The following is a 25,816-nucleotide window of genomic DNA, read 5'->3' as shown; positions in this document are numbered from 1 at the left end:
AGAGTAAATGGAGCAGCAGTCTGGCGTCCGACTTTCCACATCATTTTGTAATGTGGATAAATGTTCTTTGTTGGGAATAAAAATTCCATGATCTATCCTGTGATTAGGTGATAATTTATTTCTACAGAACAACCCATTTAATGTGATTCCGTATTGACAGAATATCATGTTATCAGGAGCATATCTTTAGAGATAAAGTGCTACCGTTAACAATGATTTTTAATCATCTGGAGAAAGAGCATTTTTCTTGGTGGTCAGATGATTTTCGGTCTATTTAGATGGGCCCATAATCGAGAACCAGCATTCCTACAAAACATTCCTATGGGGTTTTATCACTATGATTTGTAAAACCACTGCCTGCATCCCTGCATGGCTTCCCCCCCCCCCCCCTTCATACAGAGACATCGACTTACTCACCACTCCAGGCCATGCAGTGTGTTCCTTGTCCTCTGCTTGCTGTGTGCTGAGATCTCCTTGTCCTCTGCTTGTATCCTGGCTGCATGCTTAGGGTGCCTGCGTGTGCACTTTCTGATTCTTAAAGAAACAGTGCGCACATTCCTAATGTGTCCCCAGCCTATTGCTGGAAGGCACTTCGTACTCAAAGCACCTCAACCTGTTGGGAGGTGCCTAAGCAGCATTCTCTTTCAGTGTGTTTGTGCAACTACTGAGTTACCAGATCCTGTCCTGTTTCTGTCTCTGAACCTGTTTCCTGCCACCCTGGGGGCTGAATACCCAGACCTGAACCCTGAATCTGTACCTGTATCTGATCTTGCCTGTTCCTGACACCCTGGGGGCTGTATACCCAGGCCTGTACCCTGAACCTGAGTCTGTCCTTGTCTGAATTAGGACCAATCCCGGAACCTGTTTGTATCTAAGTCTGGATCTTTTCCTAAATTCCCCGTGTCTGAATCTGTACCTATCTCTAAAACCTGCAGTGTCTGAACCAGTACCTATCTCTAATCTGTTACCTCTGTGCAACATTAGTGGCTTGTGTGTTCACTTGCTACTTCATTGTAAGTACCTTGTGTGACTTTGGCTTTGTCTATCTTGTGTGTACCTGTCCTTATGTTCATCCTGTGTGAATCTGACCCTGTTTGTTCTATGTGAACCTGCTCCTGTATGTCCAGAGGGAACCTGGGTCTCCCTGCCTGTCTGCACCGGTGGTTCCTTGCCTGTGTGCACCTGTGGTTCCTTGCCTGTGTGCACTTGTGGTTCCTTGCCTGTGTGCACCTGTGGTTCCTTGCCTGTGTGCACCTGTGGTTCCTTGCCTGTGTGCACCTGTGATTCCTTTCCTGTGTGCACCTGTGATTCCTTTCCTGTGTGCACCTGTGATTCCTTGCCTGTCCGCACCTGCGGTTCCTTGCCTGTCCGCACCTGCGGTTCCCTGCCTGTCTGCACCTGCGGTCCAGTTCCCCCTTGACAGAGACCCAGTTCTTCCTGAATCTGTTCTTGCCACCCTGGGGGTTTAATACTCAGGCCTGAACCCTCCTGAAGCCGTTACTGTTTGTCCAGTCTGAACTGGGTCCTACCTATCCCCGTATTCCAGTCGTATCTGCCAGTGACCCAGTTCTTCCTGAAGCTGTTTCTGCCCATCCAATCTGAACTGGGTCCTACATCTGCCTGCCTGTATATCAGCTGTGTCTGCCAGTACTCGCCTGTCAGTATACCAGCCATGGCTACCTGTACCCACCTCTGTGTGAATCAGCTGTGCCAGTCTGTATAGCTCCTTGAGGGTCAGCTGCCATGTGTATACCCTGGAGTAGCCCCTGGTCTCGCCCTCCCCGGGCTCTCCTCGAATCACGGCACTGTCAGTTGCAGTGCTTCCAAGGTCAGTCTTGGTGTGGCATGTAGTCACACCCCTCCAGGCTCTCCTCGGTCCACAGCACAGTGGGACTACGATCAACACTTGCACTTAACAGTCTGAGCACGAACGTAACATGATCCATTAATGATATGGAGCAATCTGAAATATCCGTTTTTGGGCAAAATTTTATGATCTTGATATGTCATCCATTTAGCAGATCTGCTTTTAAGCACTATGTAGGCGCACAACATCAGAGGTGTTATGAGAGACTTCTAGTGAAAACTGAGATATTCATAACTAAGCAAAAACTGATGCAAATTGTAGCATCGGCGTCTCTGCCCTCTGCCAGGCAGAGACGACGTCCCTCTCACCGCCGTGCTCCCTGCCCCGCGTCCTCCAGCGCTCCTCTTCCTGCTTCTGCTGCCGGCGCGCGCAGCTTCCCGGGCACTGTGCTTAGGGCGCGCTCTCACTTCGTCTTAAGGGGGCCGCGCACTGCCCTAAGGAGTCCCCGGCCAATTGCCGGAGGTCCTCCCATATATAAGGCACCTCCTCCAAAATGGAGGTGCCCGAGCAATAGTTGATGCACAGTGTACTTACCCCTGCTTCCACCCTCATGTCCCGCTGCTAGCCTGACTACTAGTCCTGCCCGTCAGCCTATCAGTCCAGCCCGACAGTCTGTCTTCCGTTCAGTCCGCCAGTCTGTCTATGGGCTTCGCCCGCCTGCTTACCTGGGAGCATCTGCCTGTTACCTGTCAGCCTACCTGGAGGCTCCCGCCTGTCACTTTCCGTGACCACCTGACAGCCTACCTAGAGGCTCCTGCCTGTCACTTGCCGTGACCACCTGTCAGCCTACCTGGAGGCTCCTTCCCGTCACTTGCCGTGACCACCTGACAGCCTACCTAGAGACTTCTGTCTGTCGCCTGCTGTCTCTGTCAGTTCATCTACCCGGACCTTTCGTCAGCCTGCCTGCTGTGCCCATCTGCAGCATCGGTCAGTCTCAGCCATCTGACCCGTGGGAGTCACCTGCTCTCTTACAAGGTCGTCCCCAGAGTAGTACCTGGTCCCTCTGCTCGGTCCCTCCCTGGTCATGGAGTCGTTAGCCGCCGTACAACCAGGGTCGGTCCGAGTTGATACTTAGTTACGCCCCTCTGGGTCCCCCCTTGCACCGCAGCACAGAGGTTCCACCACCCGGATCTGTAACACAAATGAATACAAAATGGAAACCATCTGTCAAATTAATACATTTAAAAATTGAAACATTTGATATTTGTTTGTATCTTTTGTTATTACAGTTTGTTTTTAACTGGATCCATTACAAAATGGATCCCAATTGGACATGTGAACATAGCCTCAGAGGTTGCACCGATAAAACAGAGGAAAAAAGTCATCAGAACCATCAGAGATATGTATTGAACCTTCACCATATTCACCAGGAACCTACTATACCAATGGTCAGTTTAAAGTGTGAGGCCATGTACACACAGCATCTGTGAGACATCGGCGCAGTCGTCAAGTTGAGTAAACTTCAGAAAAAATAACTTCATAGGCGGTTTTGCTATCGTTCTTGCGGCTCTGGTGTCTTTTACTCTATAACATGAAGTACGTAGAGCAGGCGGCGTCCGAGCAGAAGCCTCAGAAGAATAAGCTTGTCACTAGGGATGAGCGGGCCTGTGGAAGTTTGGTTTTGCCTGTTTCGCCCAAACTTTAGTCCAAAGTTTGGTTCTGGTACCAGAACTGTACCTGAACTTTAACCAGAACCCGAACCCCGAAGAAGTCAATGGGGACCTGAACTTTGGTGTTGTAAAATGGTCTTCGTAAGGACTGGTATCTCTCTCTATCTCCTCCCGGAACTCTGAACACTAAAACGGACTTCCAGGAGAAGTCTGTGTTCGGAGTTTACCACCGGATGGTACGAACTCCGAACTTTACAGTTCGGGTTCGCTCATCTCTGCTTATAACTTCTTTAATAAACTACTTCAGGGTTTCTGAAATCGAAACATGTGCACAGCAATGTAGTTTTGACATTGCTCTGCAGTTTGTTAATTTTACGGGGTGCTTTTGCTACGCTTTTTCTATGTGTAAGTGTGGCACCCTGCTGTTCACAGGTACCACAGGACCCAGGGTGCATGGATGGACTTCTCCACAAGAGGCCCTCACTACATACAAACACCTCCACCCTTCCACCTCATACCACCAGAGGGAGCCCCGGATAGGGATATATGTATGGAGGGTGGAGCCAGGCAGTCAGTGAGTCAGTCAGACAGAGTCAGAGAGTCTGAAAGCGTGCTGACGCTGAGAGCAGCGAAGACGCAGCATGTCTGCTGCCGTATTGAGGGCCCCAAGTGTGGCCGACGGCAAGGAGGAGAGGAGAGAGGAGTTGAAGGGGGCAGAGGAGCATAATAGGCTCACCCCGAATATACAAACTGGACACCGGGTCCAGGCCTACAGGGTCCTTTATACCCTGTAGGGACCACCGGCATTTCAGGAGGACTACAAGTCCCTGGCAGACCTGAAGCTAGACCCATCACAGGACCAGGAACCACGAAGGCCCCAGCGTTACCAGGGATAGTGGTTGCCAGCAGAAAGTCCTACTACCAAGCGACAGGTGAAGGAATATCACGACACATAAGCTAGGCCCAGTTGCAGGCTGGCCAGGTGCATACAGAGAGGCAGACACGGACCAGGAGGCCTTATACCCGCTCACTGGGGAGAAGTCCTGAAGTGCACCCATCCTACTGAGTACCCTGAACCGTACCTGACATCCACACCAGTAAAGGTATTGAAGCGAATCCCCTGTCTCTGTCAATTAATCCTGCTGCGCCATCCCGCCTGCACTACAAGTCCCAGCATCACCACCCACCAAACTCCACACTGCCCCGGGGGCCCGTTCCACCTGTGGGGAGCAGAAACACCACAGCTGCCATCCCATCACCCCCCGGAGGTCTGCAGCAGCGCTGGTAAACCTTACCAGGTACCACAGGTGGCGTCACAAACTATTTACTTTATTTTTATTTTCTATCCAAGTTACAATCCCCTTTTTGGTTGACCGCCCTTGGCCACGGACCGGGCCAGCCACTGTGACATATCCCCCCCAGCATCCATAGGCCCGGCTGCCGAGTACCCCATTGCCCCGGGGGCTCGTCATAAGCCACCTGAAATTGATGTTATGTGCACATGCCTTAAGACTATTGAACTGTTTTGTTCCCAATACTACAAGGATGGTTGTTTAGAGACTGTGTACAAATCATTATCAGTTTAGACATCAGTTACTGAGCAGTCTACTGCTATCTGTTATCTGATGCAGCCAGCCAAGGGCGATGTTTCCTGAATATGTATGCACTGATAATAAAATCAGTAGAGCAAGAGTTCTACCTTAAGATGTGTTCGGTATTCGTATATGACCAGTGACCATTTCAGTCTGACAATCCAGAATGCAGGCTGCCATTTATCAATGCAGTTTTCCAAAGGACTGTCTGCTCTATAATCAAAATTTCTTCTTTCATTAAGTGAATGATTCCAATGTTAGGATTATGTAAACAGTTGATTTGTATCTAATTCCTTTATATAAACCAAACCAAATAAAGGTTGGTTCACATATGGCATTTTTGCAACATTTTGGCATGTTTCTGCCTTGGAAAAATGTTTTATATTACCAGCAAAGTGAATGAGATTTCTGAAATTTAATGCACATGCTGATTACTTTTTCCTTTGCGGATTTGAACCATCAGAGCGTTTTTTCAAATGTGTAACGTGTCAATTCTTTCAGAGTTTTTGCAGCATTTTTCAAATAATAGGGGGAAAAATGCAAGTAAAAACGCATCAAGAATGCATGTAAAAACTCGTAAAAAAGGGCATATTTTGCGCAACACTTTTCCTGCCAGCCATGCAGAAAAAAACACTGCAAAAATGCCACGTGTCAATATACTCCATAGATGGTCTTACTTTTTGTTCAATCGGTATAACAAATTCAAATTTGGAAAACATTTGAAAATGCAAAAAAAAGCTACATTCCGCAAAGCCAAAAAAATTAACATTAAAGGCACATTTTGACATGGTAGTATTTGCTCCAAATCTCAAATAAATAACTGCAGCAATTTAAAGTACAATGTATTTGGCTGGGATTCTCAAGCAGGTAACACAAGTGCCGTACTGCAGAAAAAAAATCAGGTAGAACCATTGTCCTTTCTTTTGCGAGATTAGCAGGGGTCCCAAGGGTCAGACTCTAATTCACTGTGCTCTGCCACCTGTGATTCTTAGGATCATGAAGTGTGAAGTTGGAGCCCTAGAGATTAGGAATTGATGGCATACCCCCGCGATAAAGCATTCGTTCTTATAGTGGAAACAGCCCTTTAAATAATGCTCCTATGAAGACACAATCAGTTTTATACATAGAAAACCAAAACTATCCCACTTATACCTGTGAACCAGATACTTTAATGACACAAGATCATCTATTTGAAAAAGGAAAAAAAAAAGCATTGAAAAAGTGCAAAGTGACAAGCAGTGACGACTGGAAGATTATAGCACAGAAATGAAAGAATAAATCATGTTAGACATCACACAGAAAAATGTGTATGTTTCAAAATGAAATGTGAGTACACTTTCAGATAAAAGAGTCTGTGCCTTAAGTAAAGCTAGAGGAGAAAGGCTGCAGATCATTATCACCTTATTGCTTTACGTGAAGATTTGATTCATACACGGGGGAAAAAAAACTAATATTGCAAATATCGCATAATGTATTCCCTTATGTCACTTCTAAATGTTATCAGAAGTCACTGTGAAACTCTACAGCTATGCTATATCATAGAGCGAATTTAGACACATTGATGGCCTACCCTCAGGACAGAGACAGTCCAATCTTGGGGGACTCCTACCGATCAGAAGAATATAGGTGCTGCAGGAGTGTTAAAAATCCTTTTATGTTTTCCTAATACATTGTTAGATTCATGAGTTGCAATTTATCGGTCGTTCACCCCACCAATCACACATTCATATTTCCCCGCTTTTTAAGGCTGAAGGTAAACATAAGTCCATCGAGTTCAACCTATAACCTAACATAAACCCTAAAAAAGTGCTTGGAAAAATCATTAAATAACCCAAAAAGGGGTTGAACAATTAAATACTTTAATGTAAAAGCATACATTTTACAAGACAATATAAAAAACATAAAACAAGACAAAATTAAAAGCAATGCTAAAATAAAGATTGGAAGGCAGAGGAACATGAGCACCATGAACTATACATGATCATTTATCCACAGTATAACAAATAAATGTACTCATATATCATGTGCAAGTGCACCAGAGGCAAAAGTTTGTAAAGGTAGAGGTTATACGTGGGAATAGTGAGATGTAGATCAAAAACCACAGGTGTGGATAATAAGAAATGGTGACAAAGCATTACTGACCCGGGTTCATGGTGGAGCTGCTGCCGCTGTCCTTCACTCCAACGCGCGTTTCACACAAGCTTCCTCAGGGAGTGATTACGTGCGTTGGAGTGAGGGGCAGCAGCAGCATTTCCATTAGAAACCCGGGCAGTAATGCTTTTTCATAAAGTGTTTAATTGTTCAACCCCTTTTTGGATTATTTAATGATTTTTCCAAGCAGTTTTTAGGGTTTATGGTTAATTAGTCGGCTTGATTTAGTGCTTCATTGCACATTTGTATGTTTTGATCAGGGCTACATTCCTTCTACTGTAGGTTATACTATGACATAACATATTGATCCAGAGGAAGGTAAAACCCCCATGAGGCAAAAGCTAATTGCTCCATAGTAGGGGAAAATTCCTTCCCGACTCCACATACGGCAATCAGACTAGTTCCTCGGATCAACATCTTAGAATTTAGTACACATAACCTGTAATATTATGTTTTTCAAGAAAGGCATCCAGACCCTCCTTGTTCTTTTGTGATGAATCAACCATTACGACATCATGTGGCAGATAGTTCATAATCTTACTGCTCTTACAGTAAAGAATCCGTGTCTGTGATTATGATTAAACCTTCTTTCCTTCAGACGTACAGGATGGCCTCTTGTCACCTTTGCAGGCCTAGGTGTAAAAATATCATTAGAAAGGTCTTTGTACTGTCTTATGATATATTTGTACATTATAATAAGATCACCCCTAAACCTTCATTTTCCAAACTGAATAACCCCAAGTTTGATAACCTGTCCTGACATTGAAGTCCACCCACTCAATTACAAGGGTTATCAAGGACTATTTTACTTTTTTCCTATTAAGCTAAGAACTGACAGACACGTAGTTGCTAACTACCTACCTGTTTTGCCCGCCGCTTGCTCAGAGTGGTCACTGACCGCTCCTGCTGGCAATACTGCTGCTTCATGTCAACAGTGCAGCTCTTCCTCTTCTGCTCTGCTCTGTCAATGAGTCATAATTGCAGACATCATGCTGATTGACAACCGGCTCCCCGCAGTTATTCAGTGTAGAGCCATCTGTTAATCAGCATGACATTGGCAGTCACGCCCTGTCAACAGAGCAGAGCGGAAGAGAAGCAGCTGCTTTGTCGATGTGACATCACCGGAATGCACAGAATTGCATGTAGGAGCATTCAGTGACCACTCTGAGCTGGTGGAGATTGGCCTCAGGCAAAACTGGAATGTAGGTAGTTGTTAGGCCCATAAAGAAAAAAAATTGTCCTGGATAACTGCTTTAATAATCTTGGTCGCTCTTCTCTTCTCTAGTTCAGCTATGTCCTTCTTATACACTTGATCACAAAATTGTATCCAGAATTTTAAGTGTGGCCACACTAGTGATTGCATAGAGGCAAAACTATGTTCTTTTATGATCTATCCTAAGGATATTATATTATTCTCTTTAGCTCAGTCTGGAGTTGACGATTAGATATGTCAATTTTTCCAGTGTGGGAGTTAATCCTTTATACTGTCGACTGCTGTCTGGTATTCAGAGGCCATTGATTCCTTTGATGACGGATCAGCAATGTAGTAACCTCCAACTGATCTGGAAATGAGCAACATTTCCAACAGATCAGGGTGTAGTATTTTGATGTGTAAAGCAAGAAACATAGTCACAATAGAACAGTAATTGGAGCCTTTAAAGAATGTGATAATTATACCAGTAACTGTCACAAGAGGGCAGGGTTGTCAGGAGAGTATGATGTTTGGAGCACTGACACTTTCATAGTAATCTATTCTTCTGGACATTATGGGAGCGTGTGTCCAAATCTCCATACCCGCAATCTCAGTGATGGTATCATGACCTTGACATGGGATATGGATAGCTGCAGCAGAAGGGGCTTTTATATTCAGTATTGGAATAGAGATGAGGACATGCTCTGACTATTTTACTACAATTGCATTGTACGACACTATTAATGGAGTAACGTGATCCAGACTGGATATTGTATTAGAATTGTTTCTCATTGGGCAATCAGGAGCGAAATAATAACTAGACTGAGGGCTTACTTTTCATTCCCTATTCTGATATACATGTATATATATATATATATATATATATATATATATATATATATATATATATATATATATATATATATATATATATATATATATATATATATATATAAAACATTTCAAATGGGTGCCCTTTATATTGAACAAATTGTATATTGGTCAGCTTCTGGGATGCAAACAGTTAAGCAAATGAACCATTTTTAAACCAGTGGTGTGTGAATGTGTAACATGGATATAGTTTAATTTAATGTCCTTTGCTTTAAATGCATCTTTTAATGCAACATTTGTCATTGCTTAAAACATGAAAATCAATAGCAAGATGAATATAGCAGTGTAACATAGCTTGCGGCGTGTAGGTGATTGAGAAAGATAAGAAAAGATGTGGAGCAGTGCTAATGCGTACAATGTGCAGGCAGCAGCCAAGCAATACACTCAATAGCCTCCTCATGTTCTCTGATTTCAGGATGCCAGCAGAGCTCGGGGCCAGTGAATCCTTTTCCCATGCCAATGCCTGGTTCAGCAAGTCTGGGAGGACAAGGAGGGGAATTGCTACCGCACTTTCTCCTAGAACCCACGGATGTTTTCATTGTGAAGAACAAGCCGGTGACCCTGAGCTGCAAAGCAACCCCAGCCACGCAAGTCTACTTCAAATGCAATGGAGAGTGGGTCCACCAGAGTGACCACGTGATTCAGCACAGTGCAGACCGCAGTACGGGTAAAAATACTCATACTCTTCCATTTAAATTGTGTCCATTATAATATAATAAAGTCATTTCTATTTTGTACCACAAGTTCCCTATACACAATGTCTGATGCCCCCATACATCTGATGGTTGTACTTATTTGTCTGACATCTATCTCGCCCGTCTCTCCTACACACACGAGCACTCGTTCTGCTGAGTGCTTCTATGTTCTCTATGAGAGAGGCACTGTCAGACATCTCTGGAGAGAACAAAGGTTCAGCAGTCCAAAATCAGACCTGTTGAATCCTTAACTCCCCTGACAATCTTCTGTCCCGGGCTCCCATACACATGTTGGTCAAACTCCTCAAAATCATCAGGTTTGGCCGATGTTAGTGGCCATTCTGTCCTAAGTGGAAAACAGGAGACAAACAAGCAGTTATATCGTTCATTGCAAAAATACAAAGCCGGCCCTGATTCATCAAGACCAGCATTGTTCACACAGGTTTTGATGGGGGGCATGGTGGAATCAGAGGCGCCTGATTTATTAAGGGATGCATGCCTCTTAATGAATCAGGCGCTTCTTAAAAGTGGCATGCACCTTCACGTACCTCGCAACACAACTAAATCAGAGACTGGAGTAAGATTTGTGGCATAACGTACACCACAAATTGTTATGCATTAGACAATCGGCCGTTGCCATGGCCCACTCCACCCCAGTCCCTCCACAGCTCTACCCATTTTCACAGAACTAACGAAAAATGGCGTGAAAATGCTAAAAGTCACAACATTTTTGCACTAGAGGTTGGCAACTTTTCAAAGTGTATTATTCACAAACACTTTGATAATTCGGGGCCAAAGAATATTTCTCAATTTTCGCTTAATTTAATACTGGTGATTTAACACACAATTAGGCAGAGTGGGAAACAATTTTCTCAGATGTGTAGAAGTAAAAAAAAAAGTTTCTCCATCTTCTCCAATCAGTCTATCAGATGTTATCCAAGTGTGATCGGATGTTTTTCCACGGACCCAGAGACATGAATGGGCGAGTGCCATCCGATTATCGGAGGCAAATCGTGCATGCTGCGATTTTTTTTCCTCAGACCACTATGCTTGAGGAAAAAATCGGACATGTGCACTGCCTCATTGAATAACATAGGGACAAGTGCTATGCATCAAAACCATAGATTGCACTCTTCCAAGTTATATGATTGCCTGCATGAGCCCTTAATGTGCTTAATTCAATTCCATATTGTAAAGGTATTCTCCCCTAGACATATTGCTTGTATCTCCATAGCACAGTGCCATATGGAGACAACATACTGCAGCACATGAAGTGCCTATGGCTCCGCCGCAGTATAAAGCTCAGCCACACAGGTTCTGTGTACTCACTTTACTCTTTTCACAAGGCCAAATACAGGGTTAGTGCTGGTTCATACAGTAGCTCCAAACTTTATAGATCTTATATACTCAGTAGAATGACAGACACTATTTGTTATGTTTTATATATATATATATATATATATATATACAGTACAGACCAAAAGTTTGGACACACCTTCTCATTTAAAGATTTTTCTGTATTTTCTTAACTATGAAAATTGTAGATTCACACTGAAGGCATCAAAACTATGAATTAACACATGTGGAATTATATACTTAACAAAAAAGTGTGAAACAACTGAAAATATTTCTTATATTCTAGGTTTTTCAAAGTAGCCACCTTTTCCTGATGACTGCTTTGCACACTCTTGGCATTCTCTTGATGAGCTTCAAGAGGTAGTCACCGGAAATGGTCTTCCAACAATCTTGAAGGAGTTCCCAGAGATGTTTAGCACTTGTTGGCCCTTTTGCCTTCACTCTGCGGTCCAGCTCACCCCAAACCATCTTGATTGGGTTCAGGTCTGGTGACTGTGGAGGCCAGGTCAGGTGGCGTAGCACCCCATCACTCTCCCTCTTGGTCAAATAGCCCTTACACAGCCTGGAGGTGTGTTTGGGGTCATTGTCCTGTTGAAAAATAAATGATGGTCCAACTAAACGCAAACCGGATGGAATAGCAATGCTCTGTAAGATACTGTGGTAGCCATGCTGGTTCAGTATACCTTCAATTTTGAATAAATCCCAACAGTGTCACCAGCAAAGCACCCCCACACCATCACACCTCCTCCTCCATGCTTCATGGTGGGAACCAGGCATATAGAGTCCATCCGTTCACCTTTTCTGCATCTTACAAAGACACGGTGGTTGGAACCAAAGATCTCAAATTTGGACTCATCAGACCAAAGCACAGATTTCCACTTGTCTAATGTCCATTCCTTGTGTTCTTTAGCCCAAACAAGTCTCTTCTGCTTGTTGCCTGTCCTTAGCAGTGGTTTCCTAGCAGCTATTTTACCATGAAGGCCTGCTGCACAAAGTCTCCTCTTAACAGTTGTTGAAGAGATGTGTCTGCTGCTAGAACTCTGTGTGGCATTGACCTGGTCTCTAATCTGAGCTGCTGTTAACCTGCGATTTCTGAGGCTGGTGACTCGGATAAACTTATCCTCAGAAGCAGAAGTGACTCTTGGTCTTCCTTTCCAGGGGCGGTCCTCATGTGAGACAGTTTCTTTGTAGCGCTTGATGGTTCTTGCAACTGCACTTGGGGACACTTTCAAAGTTTGCCCAATTTTTCGGACTGACTGACCTTCATTTCTTAAAGTAATGATGGCCACTCGTTTTTCTTTACTTAGCTGCTTTTTTTCTTGCCATAATACAAATTCTAACAGTCTATTCAGTAGGACTATCAGCTGTGTATCCACCTAACTTCTGCACAACACAACTTATGGTCTCAACCCCATTTATAAGGCAAGAAATCCCACTTATTAAACCTGACAGGGCACACCTGTGAAGTGAAAACCATTTCCGGTGACTACCTCTTGAAGCTCATCAAGAGGAATGCCAAGAGTGTGCAAAGCAGTCATCAAAGCAAAAGGTGGCTACTTTGAAGAATTTAGAATATAAGACATATTTTCAGTTGTTTCACACTGTTTTGTTAAGTATATAATTCCACATGTGTTAATTCATAGTTTTGATGCCTTCATTGTGGATGTACAATTTACATAGTCATGAAAATACAGAAAAATCTTTAAATGAGAAGGTGTGTCCAAACTTTTGGTCTGTACTGTATATATATATATATATATATATATATATATATATATATATATATATATATATATATATATATATATATATATATTTCATTCCATGGGGACATTTAATATTTTTAATTAAAGAACATAAATGATAAAAGTGCAGTACATACTATTATCCAAATCTTCTAAATCATTTAGATCCCTAGTAAAGAGAGAAATATTATAATAACACCCACATGTGAATATACTGCACATTAAACTTCACTGTATCACTTCAGGAAACTATAAAACCATTCAGTTGTATAATGTAAATTATTCAGTTGAACAACAATTTTTCAATCTTTAAGACCACGGAGCTTTTAATTCACATTAGTGTCAATGGTGGCTTCACTCCCTTTAATAATGAACCACTACACATATATGGCGTGTACTTATTATTCTGTGTCACTAGCTACCGCAGTCAATTAGCTTGCATATAGCAGATGTAATAAGCTCTAATTTCTGCTCCGGATTACTGGGTTATCTGTGTATACCCTTTCCCGCTCACTGGAAATTGGCTGCATTACTGAAGATTTTTTTTCCTGAGCAATGGATAAGTCTTCCAGGCATTGACAGTTCATTCTCTTTTATCCATTTTATCCCCCCATCCCATACACACCACCAGCTCCCACCTCTCATTCTCCTTACAATAGGGAGAAGGAGACAGAGGTTCATGGCTCGGAGCTTGACAATTGACAGTAACTGGGAGCCATGCCACTAGGCTCCGCATTTTTTCTTTATCATATTTCACAATGCTATACCAAGGAGAGAAGAAAATGAGGGGAAGGGGTGAGCAAAAGAAGTAACAGGTTTTTGTTTTTCTCTTTTGTTAATTAATTAAACTCTAAATAAGACCATTCTGCTGCTCACTTGTAATGAGCCTAGAACAAAAGGCAGGCAGAAGAAAGATAGGCATAGGGGATATAGGGCACAGCAGCTACCTCTCGCCTTTTTCCTATTACAAAAGACTTTAAGGCAAGCAGCCTGTGGACGTTGAATAGTTCACCTGCACTTGCTTGATAAACCTGGGCTCTTTCCTTAATTTACAATTTGCAAAAAATCAAAGCAGTGAATAGAAATTCCCCATACTGCGCTATCTTAAATATTCCTAGGAACTCAAGAAACTATTTCTTTTATTGTCACTATTTGTTTTATTGTAACTTTTCAAATAGTTTAGATTTAAAAAAAAAAAAATCCTGTGTTTTGTGCATACAATTCCTATGCAGACTTATGTGATGATTATACAGACTGTAAACAATAATATATTAACTATCATGGAGCCTGCAAACATTAAGGGGTTAGCCTATGGAAAAACAAGTGTCCTTAAAGGGGTTTTCCCATGAACAAAGTTAATTTTGATCAACATTTTAATCAATAGAGCTTTGAATAATAATAAGATTCACAATTTGATGTGTTTATAAAAATGTTCCTGTGCTGAGATAATCTTATAAATGTGCCCCTGCTGTGTACTGTGTAATGGCTGTGTCTGACCATGCAGGAACATGGTCTGATCATACCACAGCTCCTGGGCAGGGGAGGAAGCAAAGGAGAGTATACAGACAGGACAGCCGGGGATCACAGCTGATTGTTTCTATGAAGCAAAACATTGCTTAAAACTAGGCAGTGAAATGTTTTATCTCACAGAAAGCCTCAGCAGTGATCCCCTGCTGTAATGTCTCTATACTCTTTTGCTTCCGCCCCTGTCCAGGAGCTGTGGTATGATCAGACCATGTTCCTGTACAGGTCAGACACAGCCATTACACAGTACACAGCAGGGGCACATTTATAAGATTATCTGAGCACAGGAATATTTTTTAAACACATTCAATTGTGTCACTTATTATTATTTCAAGATCTATTGATTAAAATGTACTTTGTTCATGGGAAAACTCCTTTAACTTCTTTACCCCCGAGGGTGGTTTGCACGTTAATGACTAGGCCAATTTTTACAATTCTGACCACTGTCACTTTATGAGGCAATTACTCTGGAACACTTCAACGGATCCCCCTGATTCTGAGATTGTTTTTTCGTGACATATTGTACTTCATGATAGTGGTAAATTTTCTTAAATATCACTTGCGTTTATTTGTGAAAAAACGGAAATTTGGCAAAAATGTTGAAAATTTCACAATTTTCAAACTTTGAATTTCCATGCCCTTTTATCAGAGAAATATGTCACACAAAATAGTTGATAAATAACATTTCCCACATGTCTACTTTACATCAGCACAATTTTGGAACCAACATTTTTTTTGTTAGGAAGCTATAAGGGTTAAAAGTTGACCAGCAATTTCTCATTTTTCCAACAAAATTTACAAAACCATTTTTTTAGGGTCCACATCACATTTGAAGCGACTTTAAGGGGCCTTTATGACAGAAAATACCCAAAAAGTGACACCATTCTAAAAACTGCACTCCTAAAGGTGCTCAAAACCACATTCAAGAAGTTTATTAACCCTACTGGTGCGTCACAGGAATTTTTGGAATGTGGAAGAAAAAAATTAACCTTTAACTTTTTTCACAAAAATTTTACTTTAGACCCCAATTTTTTTATTTTCGCAAGGGTATCAGGAAAAAATTTGTTGTGCAATTCCTCCTGAGCACACCGATACCCCATATGTGGGGGAAAACCACTGTTTGGGCGCACAGCAGGGTTCAGAAGGGAAGGAGCGCCATTTGACTTTTTGAATGTAAAATTTGCTTGGATAATTAGCGGACGCCATGTTGCATTTGGAGAGCCCCTGATGTACAGTAGAAACCCCCCACAACTGACACCATTTTGGAAACTGGACCCCTTAGGGAACTTATCTAGATGTGTGGTGAGCACATTGAACCCCCAGGTGTTTCACAGAAGTTTAGAACATTGAGTCGAAAAATAAAATTTTCACATTTTTCCCACAAAAATGTTTTTCAGCCCCCAATTTTGCATTTTCATAAGGGTAACTGGAGAAATTGCACCATGCCATTTGTTGTGCAATTACTCCTGAGTAAGCCGATACCCCATATGTGGGAGAAAACCACTGTTTGGGTGCACAGCAGGGTTCGGAAGGGAAAGAGCGTCATTTGACTTTTTGAATGTAAAATTTGCTTGAATAATTAGCAGACGCCATACCGCGTTTGGAGAGCCCCTGATGTGCCTAAACAGTGGAAACCCCCTACAAGTGACACCATTTTGGAAACTAAATCCCTCAGAAAACTTATCTAGATTTGTGGTGAGCACCCTGAACCCCCAGGTGCTTCATAGAAGTTTATAACATGTAGCTGTGAAAATAAAAAAAATCAAACTTTTTCCATAAAAATGATGTTTTAGCTCCAAATTTTTTATTTTCACAATGGTAAGATGAGAAAATGGACCCCAAAAACTGTTGTGCAATTTCTTCTGAGTACGCTGATATCCCATATGTAGGGAAAATACACCGTTTGGGCGCACGGCAGGGTTCAGAAGGGAAGGAGCACTGTGTGACTTTTTGAACGCAAAATTCTGGACTTGAGAGCGGACGCCATGTCGCGTTTGGAGAGCCCCCTGATGTGCCTAAATAGTGGAAACCCCCCCACAAGTGACCCCATTTTGGAAACTAGACCCTTCAAGGATTTTATCAAGTGGTCTAGTGAACATTTTGAACCCAGAGGTACGACACAAAAATTGATAATATTAGGTCATCATATTGAATAAGTTGTCATTAGTCTTGAGCGCAAGTGCTCACTACTTGAGTTTGCATCGGGTACTCGGGTATTCACCATGTATCGCGGGTGCTCGAGTGACATGCTTGAGTCCCCGCCCTGCATGTTTCACAGTTGCTAGACACCTAAAACAAAACATACAGGGATCACTCGTGCATGGCAGTTAATCGCCGCAAGGATTTTGGCCACGAAGCATATGGGGTAGACTCGAGCATGTCACTCCAGCACCTGCGATACTCGGTGCATACCTGAGCACCCAATGCAACCCTAACCCTAGCACAACCCTAACCCTAACACAACCCTAGCTCAACCCTAACACAACCCTAATCATAGCACAACCTGAACCCTAGCACAACCCTAAACCTAGAGCAACCGTAACCCTAGCACAACCCTAACCCTAACACAACCCTAGCACAACTCTAACCCTAGCACAACCCTAACCATAACCCTAGCACAAACCTAACCCTAACACAACCCTAACCCTAGCACAACTCTAACTCTAACCCTAGCACAACCCTAACCCCATAGTTTATTTTTTACGCCTTTCCTCGTGCAGTATAAGTGATCAGATGACTTTATTGTTCAGGTCGGTGCGATTACAGAGATACCAGATTCATATCGGGTTTTTACAATTGACAGCTGTCACTCACTAAAAGACGCTTTTTTTTGCAAAGAATAGTTTTTGCATCGCCATATTTTGAGAGCTATGTTTTTCCATATTTTGGCCGACAGAGTCATCTGACAGCTTGTTTTTTGTAGGACGAGTTGACGTTTTTATTGGTGCCATTTTCAGGCACGTGACATTTTTTGATCGCTTTCCATTCCGATTTTTGGGAGGCAGAATAAACAAAAACCAACAATTCAGGAATTGTTTCTTTTGTTTTCAGCGGTACCATTTTTATTTACATTTGTCTTTTTGATTGCGTTTTATTCCATTTTTTGTTTGGTGGTATGATGATAAAGCATCGTTTTTTGCTTCGTTTTTTTTTTTTTTACCATGTTCACTAAAGGGGTTAACTAGTGGGATACTTTTATAGGTCAGGTCATTCCGGATGCGGTGATACCAAATATGTGTACTTTTTTTTTTTTTTTTTTACAATAATAATAATATTTATTGATGGGTATATTATATTTTTATTTTTGGGGGATTTTTTTTTTTTCACTTTTAGACAGTTTTCCTACTTTTACACTTTGTCCCACTATGGGACTTTCAGTTTTTACAGACTGATTGTCTGTATAGATCAGGCTGCTATATGCAGACTGTCAGCGCTGCAAGCAGAAGATACTTTGATCGTGCACTGCGCATGATGACGATCAGCTGACACCCGGCGGTGATCTCGCCCGCACAACCTGAGCAAAATCGCCATGACGTACTAATACGTATCTGGCTCTTAAGTCCCAGGGCCCAGATACCTATTAGTACGTTATTGGCTAGAAAGGGATTAAGGGAGTTGATAAATGTATGTTCATTGGAGGCTACACTAGAACATTCACCGATCACGATAATAGAGGGCTCAAGTCCCCATCCTAGAGGAAATGTATATAGAGTGTCATGGCAAACCGATTGTCTGCTATGATACGGATAGAGACACGTGGTGCAGGTAGATGTTGTTGCAATGGAGGAATAAAAGGAGACTCAATCAGGTAGTCTGGTTCACACTCAGGTTCCTGCCAGTCTAGTGTCTGACAGCTTTAATTATACAACGTTAGATCAATATGCTTCAATGGAAACTTACTAAGTCATGCCAAGTCACATATTCAAGATCAATACATTTCTATGAGCTTATTCTTATCATCATAGACACACTACTGCTTATGACGTATACAGTTCTGATGGTATCAGCTTGTGTTCAGCCATTTCTTGGAATTGGCAGGTTGTAGCTTGGACACAAGCAATGTGCTGTAACACCAATAAGTTTCTTCTCCTTCATTGCGCACAAAGAAATCCAAACACAAAATGCAGTCTAGATCCAAAGGCTCTAAAATGGCTGCTGAGGAGGAGTAGGACTGAGGACTCCTTTATCAAGAGCAATGGTTATGCATGGACCCTGCCACTTCATGCATTGTACACTGTACTGGGGTGTCTCTATCAGTGCCATACACTTTCACATTCTATTTGAATTCACCAACTTTGCAGAATTTGAGAGAATTTCAATACTAGAAAGCATGTAATTGGTTGTAAACTAGACATAGAGGAGATGATAGAAAGAGACAGAGAACTCAGCTCTGTATAAGAAAGAGAGAGAGAGAGGACCTCTCTGCCCATAAGAGCTTACACTTTACAGGAGAGAGAGAGACAGGACCCCGCTGACCATAAGCTCTTACACTTTAGAGGAGAGAGAGAGGACACCTCTGACCATAAGAGCTTACATTATACAGGAGAGAGAGAGGACCCTGCTGACCATAAGAGCTTACACTTTACAGGAGAGAGAGAGAGAGAGGACCTCACTGACCATAAGAGCTTACACTTTACAGGAGAGAGAGAGAGAGAGGACCCCGCTGACCATAAGAGCTTACACTTCACAGGAGAGACAGAGAGGACCCGTCTGACCATAAGAGATTACACTTTATAGGAGAGAGAGGACCCCACTGACCATAAGAGCTTACACTTTGTAGGAGAGAGAGAGGACCCCACTGACCATAAGAGCTTACACTTTACAGGAGAGAAAGATGACCCCGCTGACCATAAGAGCTTACACTTTACAGGAGAGAAAGATGACCCCATTGACCATAAGAGCTTACACTTTACAGGAGAGAAAGATGACCCCGCTGACCATAAGAGCTTACACTTTACAGGAGAGAGAGAGAGAGAGGACCCCGCTGACCATAAGAGATTACACTTTATAGGAGAGAGAGAGGACCCCACTGACCATAAGAGCTTACACTTTATAGGAGAGAGAGAGGACCCCTCTGACCATAAGAGCTTACATTATACATGAGAGAGAGAGGACCCTGCTGACCATAAGAGCTTACACTTTACAGGAGAGAGAGAGAGAGGACCCCGCTGACCATAAGAGCTTACACTTTACATGAAAGTAAGAGAGAGGACCCCGCTGACCATAAGAGCTTACACTTTACAGGAGGGAGAGAGGACCCCACTGACCATAAGAGCTTACACTTCATATGAGAGAGAGAGGACCCTGCTGACGATAAGAGCTTATACTTCACATGAGAGAGAGAGGACCCCTCTGACCATAAGAGATTACACTTTAGAGGAGAGAGAGGGGACCCCACTGACCATAAGAGCTTACACTTTGTAGGAGAGAGAGAAGACCCCACTGACCATAAGAGCTTACACTTTACAGGAGAGAGAGGACCCCGCTGACCATAAGAGCTTACACTTTACAGGAGAGAGAGAGGACCCCACTGACCATAAGAGCTTATACTTCACATGAGAGAGAGAGGACGCCGCTGACCATAAGAGATTACACTTTATAGGAGAGAGAGGACCCCACTGACCATAAGAGCTTACACTTTATAGGAGAGAGAGAGGACCCCTCTTACCATAAGAACTTACATTATACAGGAGATAGAGAGGACCCTGCTGACCATAAGAGCTTACACTTTACATGAGAAAGAGAGAGGACCCCACTGACCATAAGAGCTTACACTTTACAGGAGAGAGAGAGGACCCCGCTGACCATAAGAGCTTACACTTTACAGGAGAGAGAGAGGACCCCACTGACTATAAGAGCTTACACTTTACAGGAGAGAGAGAGGACCCCGCTGACCATAAACTCTTACTCTCTACAGGAGAGAGAGAGGACCCCTCTGACTATAACAGCTTTCATTATACAGGAGAGAGAGAGGACCCTGCTGATCATAAGAGCTTACACTTTACATGAGAGAGAGGACCCTGCTGACCATAAGAGCTTACACTTTACAGGAGAGAGAGGACCCCACTGACCATAAGAGATTACACTTTACAGGAGAGAGAGAGGACCCCTCTGACCATAAGAGCTTACATTATACAGGAGAGAGAGAGTACCCTGCTGACCATAAGAGCTTACACTTTACATGAGAGAGAGGACCCCGCTGACCATAAGAGCTTACACTTTACAGGAGAGAGAGAGGACCCCACTGACCATAAGAGCTTACACTTTACAGGAGAGAGAGAGGACCCCGCTGACCATAAACTTTTACTCTCTACAGGAGAGAGAGAGGACGCCTCTAACTATAACAGCTTACATTATACAGGAGGGAGAGAGGACCCTGCTGACCATAAAAGCTTACACTTTACATGAGAGAGAGGACCCTGCTGACCATAAGAGCTTACACTTTACAGGAGAGAGAGAGGACCCCACTGACCATAATAGATTATACTCTATAGGAGAGAGAGAGAGAGGACCCCACTGACCATAAGAAATTACACTTTACATGAGAGAGAGAGGACCCCGCTGATCATAATAGATTACACTCTACAGGAGATAGAGAGGACCCCACTGATCATAATAGATTACACTCTATAGGAGAGAGAGAGAGAGGACCCCACTGACCATAAGAAATTACACTTTACATGAGAGAGAGAGGACCCCGCTGATCATAATAGATTACACTCTACAGGAGATAGAGAGGACCCCACTGATCATAATAGATTACACTCTACAGGAGAGAGAGGACCCCCTGACCATAAGAGCTTACACTATAAGAGGAGAGACTTACCTAGTGACTCTGGAGATGGAAAGCAACTCTGCTGTACAAACTGTTCTCTACTGGGAACTGCTGATCTGTGATGGTCTAGGTACTGACCACCAGCGTACAAGGTATGGTAATCCGCTAGATGTCATAGATGCTGGACAGTATGTGGAAGCCCCCGTGGCAACACAGAATGATATTTGCCTGGCCTCTAATGCTTCAGCAGTGTGGGAAATGGTGCCTGGCAAGTTTTCTTTTTTTTTTTTTTTCAAATCTAATCTCAAAATGTTTGAATTCATGTGAAACTGTGAATTTCAGGAAATTAGACTCAAATTCGTTCCTCCACGGAAAGATCTGCTCATCTCTACCCAAAGCCTCTGATATCGTGATGAATGCCAAAACCAGGCATCGTGTCCCTATTGTGTTTTTGATGGAAAACCCCATTAGAAAGATTACTGAACTACTAGTATATCCTCCCTAATGCTGTACCAGATGGGTATATCTATATTAGAATAGCATTACATTGTATTTGCATTGATGTAAAACAAGTATAAATGATGAACAACTATAACATTATATGTTTTAGTGAGGCTGAGCCTTTGATATTGCTGCGGTTCTCCTATTCTGAAGATTTTCTATGACCCTGAGCACACATGACTTACTGTGGCACTGTCACAAAAAAAGAGAACGGCTGAACAATACATTTTTGTTCTATATGGATAAATACGGAAAATCTGAACATATAAGTTGTCACTAACATCTAACTTAATGGTAATAGATGCCGTGATAAGAAAGATCTATTTTTATAGGCTTTTATCCTATTTTTTTCTGCAAACTACAGACTAAAGCTTTATAAATCCCCTCCAGTTTAAAACCTGTGGTGTAATCATCATTAATCCCTTCTAACAATTACTATACTATGCGAGTACTTTTTTTCCTACTGCATTGGCAACACAGAAAAGATCTTACAAGGGCAATGAAGACCTGCTGTGAGAAGCATGGCTTTATGATTATGGAACAGGGAATGAGTTTCTTCTGAATTTCACTCCTCTTTTAAGTGTAGTTGGATATCTACTTTTATGGTGAAGGAGAATTAGAAGTAAAAAGATGCACAAGGTGTTTCCCTTAATACACAAAAAATATACATGGAAATGAGGAAAACTTCAACCTTAAGTGTTTTTGTTCCAACTTTAAGAGTAGTCCCTCAGGTTCTTACAACATTTTCCCTCTATGAGTGTTATGTGTTATGTTCAAAGGTGAAAAAACATTAAAGGTGCTACAACCCCTGGCAAAAATTATTGAATCACCGGGCTCAGAGGATGTTCATTCAGTTGTTTAATGTTGAAAAAAGCAGATCACAGACATGGCACAAAACTAAAGTCATTTCAAATGGCAACTTTAGGGCTTTAAGAAACACTAAAAGAAATCAAGATTATAAATGTGGTACTCAGTAAGGGTAATTTTTTTCAGACTAAGCAGAGGGAAAAATTATGGAATCACTCAATTCTGAGGAAAAAATTATGGAATCATGAAAAACAAACACACAAAAGAACACTCCAATACATCACTAGTATTTTGTTGCACCACCTCTGGCTTTAATAACAGCTTGCAGTCTCTGAGGCATGGACTTAATGAGTGACAAACAGTACTCTTCATCAATCTGGCTCCAACTTTCTCTGATTGTTGTTGCCAGATCAGCTTTGCAGGTTGGAGCCTTGCCATGGACCATTTTCTTCAACTTCCAAAGATTGTCAATTGGATTGAGATCCGGACTACTTGCAGGCCATGACATTGACCTTATGTGTCTTCTTTCAAGGAATGTTTTCACAGTCTTTGCTCTATGGCAGGATGCATTATCATCTTGAAAAATGATGTCATCATCCCCAAACATCCTGTTGATGGGATAGGAAAACTGTCCAAAATATCAATGTAAACTTGGGCATTTATTGAAGATATAATGACAGCCATCTCCCCAGTGCCTTTACCTGACATGCAGCACCATATCATCAATGACTGTGGAAATTTGCATGTTCTCTTCATGCAGTCATCTTTATAAATCTCATTGGAACGGCACCAAACAAAAGTTCCAGCATCATCTTGCCCAATGCAGATTCGCGATTCATCACTGAATATGACTTTCATTCAGTCTTCCACAGTCCACGATTGCTTTTTCTTAGCCCATTGTAACCTTGTTTTTTTCTGTTTAGGTGTTAATGATGGCTTATGTTTAGCTTTTCTGTATGTAAATCCCATTTCCTTTAGGCGGTTTCTTACAGTTCGGTCACAGACATTGACTCCAGTTTCCTCCCATTCGTTCCTCATTTGTTTTGTTGTGCATTTCCTGTTTTGGAGACATATTGCTTTAAGTTTCCAGTCTTGACGCTTTGATGTCTTCCTTGGTCTACCAGTATGTTTGCCTTTAACAACCTTCCCATGTTGTTTGTATTTGGTCCAGATTTTAGACCCAGCTGACTGTGAACAACCAACATCTTTTTCAATACTGCATGATGATTTACCTTCTTTTAAGAGTTTGATAATCCTCTCCTTTGTTTCAATTGACATCTGTCGTGTTGGAGCCATGATTCATGTCAGTTCACTTGGTGCAACAGCTCTCCAAGGTGTGATCACTCCTTTTTAGATGCAGACTAACGAGCAGATCTAATTTGATGCAGGTGTTAGTTTTGGAAATGAAAATTTACAGGGCGATTCCATAATTTTTTCCTTGGAATTGAGTGATTCCATAATTTTTTCCCTCTGCTTGGTCTGAAAAAAATACCCTTACTGTGTACCACATTTTTAATCTTGATTTCTTTTAGTGTTTCTTAAAGCCCTAAAGTTGCCATTTGAAATTACTTTAGTTTTGTGCCATGTCTGTGATCTGCTTTTTTTCAACAACATTAAACAACTGAATGAACATCCACTGAGCCTGGTGATTCCATAATTTTTGCCAGGGGTTGTATTCATTAAAACTTTTACACCACAAATCTGGGGTTAAAGGCTTTGAACATTCACAACATTTTTTAAACAACACAAACTTGCACAAACATTTTGTGACTTTTGGCATTTAAAAAACTTAGGCCAAAATGGGTAGAGCTGGGGAGGAGCAGGGGTGTGCTTTGAGACAGAAATATAATATAGCCTTTGGGGACTAGTCAGGGACAGACTTGGACTAAAATTCAGCCCTTTCAGGATATGTAAATTTTATTGCTGTGCATTGCCCGTTGGGTTGCTGTACATCCTGGAAAATTTATAGTCACGGGCTGACAAGTCAACCCTATGTACTGTAAATACAAAATTAATATTCACCCCTTCTCATAATCCCGCCAAGTCCTCTGGTGTCAGTGATTCAGTCACACTGACATATTAGTAATAAGGAAGTATGTCTCTAAAAGGTAGATGGTGGGTGACACCAATGGGGACAAAAGCAACTTCAAAATTGATAATCCAAAAATATTGTAAGGTGAACAGACAAATATATTAACTCATTCTTTCTCATCTGATATACCTTATCTATTCAGCTTTGCTGTACATTTCAGATACGTGTAATTGGAAAGAACAGTAGTTGCAATACAAAAACATTGCACCCAATGGGGCAAGTTTCTAAGCCAAGAATTACTCATTAATAGTGGTTGGTGCTAAAGCTTAAAAAACTATGGTCCCCTTTCATCAAAGTGTTTACGCCAGAAAACTGGGGTGAAACACTTTAAAAGGTGATGACATATTTACGTAAAGCAAAGTTGCACACAAATTTTGTAGCTTTTGGCATTTTTACACCAGTTTCAGGCAGCTCTACCAAAAGGACTGAGGTGGGAAGACTACATGGAACTACACCTACTTGTCAGATTCTTCTGAAGTGATGGCATTTCTTACTCCACAAATATTACTCCAGTTCCTGAGGTGCACAAAGGTGCACACCACTAAGATTTGGTGACTTCATTAAGTGGCGTGAACCTGACGCATTTTATTCCTGCACATCCCTCATTAAATCTAGCGTATAAAACATCATTCTTGATGAATTGTTGCCTATATCTTCAGCAAAGTGACATTAGGCAAATAGAATGTATCCAATCTACCCCCAAGGGAAATGGTATGTTACATAGTAAACCACGCTTAATCAGAAGTATACAGCAATGGTGACTTCTTTTCTCAAGAAGAAATGTATAAAACTATAAAATATTATTGGGTTGAGTGTTCATGATTAAATCTCTTTTTAATCCTCCCCTGACAAAAATCTCCACCATTCTCAACTATATTACTCTTCACATGTCCCTGATATCCCCATTTTCCAGCTCGCTTGTTTGCTTACTTCCTAGCTCACATAATTTTGATTGCCCAGCAAAAAGTTAATTTCAAAATTCTGTTGAGGTTGACCTATAGGGTCCTGAGTTCTGATT

At 42.0% G+C, this 25,816-nt stretch overlaps 1 protein-coding gene across 4 annotated transcripts in view; it reads left to right on the top strand.

Annotated features, from left to right (window-relative positions):
• UNC5A (unc-5 netrin receptor A) overlaps positions 1–25,816 on the top strand; it is a 598,360-nt gene that overhangs the window by 277,395 nt on the left and 295,149 nt on the right. For 3 of the 4 annotated variants that reach the window (XM_073651368.1, XM_073651367.1, XM_073651369.1), the window contains exon 2: positions 9,719–9,970. The exons of the other annotated variant lie outside the window; for it this stretch is intronic. In XM_073651368.1, the coding sequence (XP_073507469.1) occupies positions 9,719–9,970 (252 nt within the window). The remainder of the gene's footprint in view (positions 1–9,718; positions 9,971–25,816) is intronic. 4 annotated transcript variants of the gene reach the window in all.

Source organism: Phyllobates terribilis, unplaced genomic scaffold, assembly GCF_046119375.1.
Source record: "Phyllobates terribilis strain yellow unplaced genomic scaffold, ASM4611937v1 Scaffold_11__3_contigs__length_659146591, whole genome shotgun sequence".
NCBI classification, from domain to species: domain Eukaryota; kingdom Metazoa; phylum Chordata; class Amphibia; order Anura; family Dendrobatidae; genus Phyllobates; species Phyllobates terribilis.
Note: the sequence above shows the minus strand (reverse complement) of the source record. Positions and strands in the feature narration are given on the sequence as shown.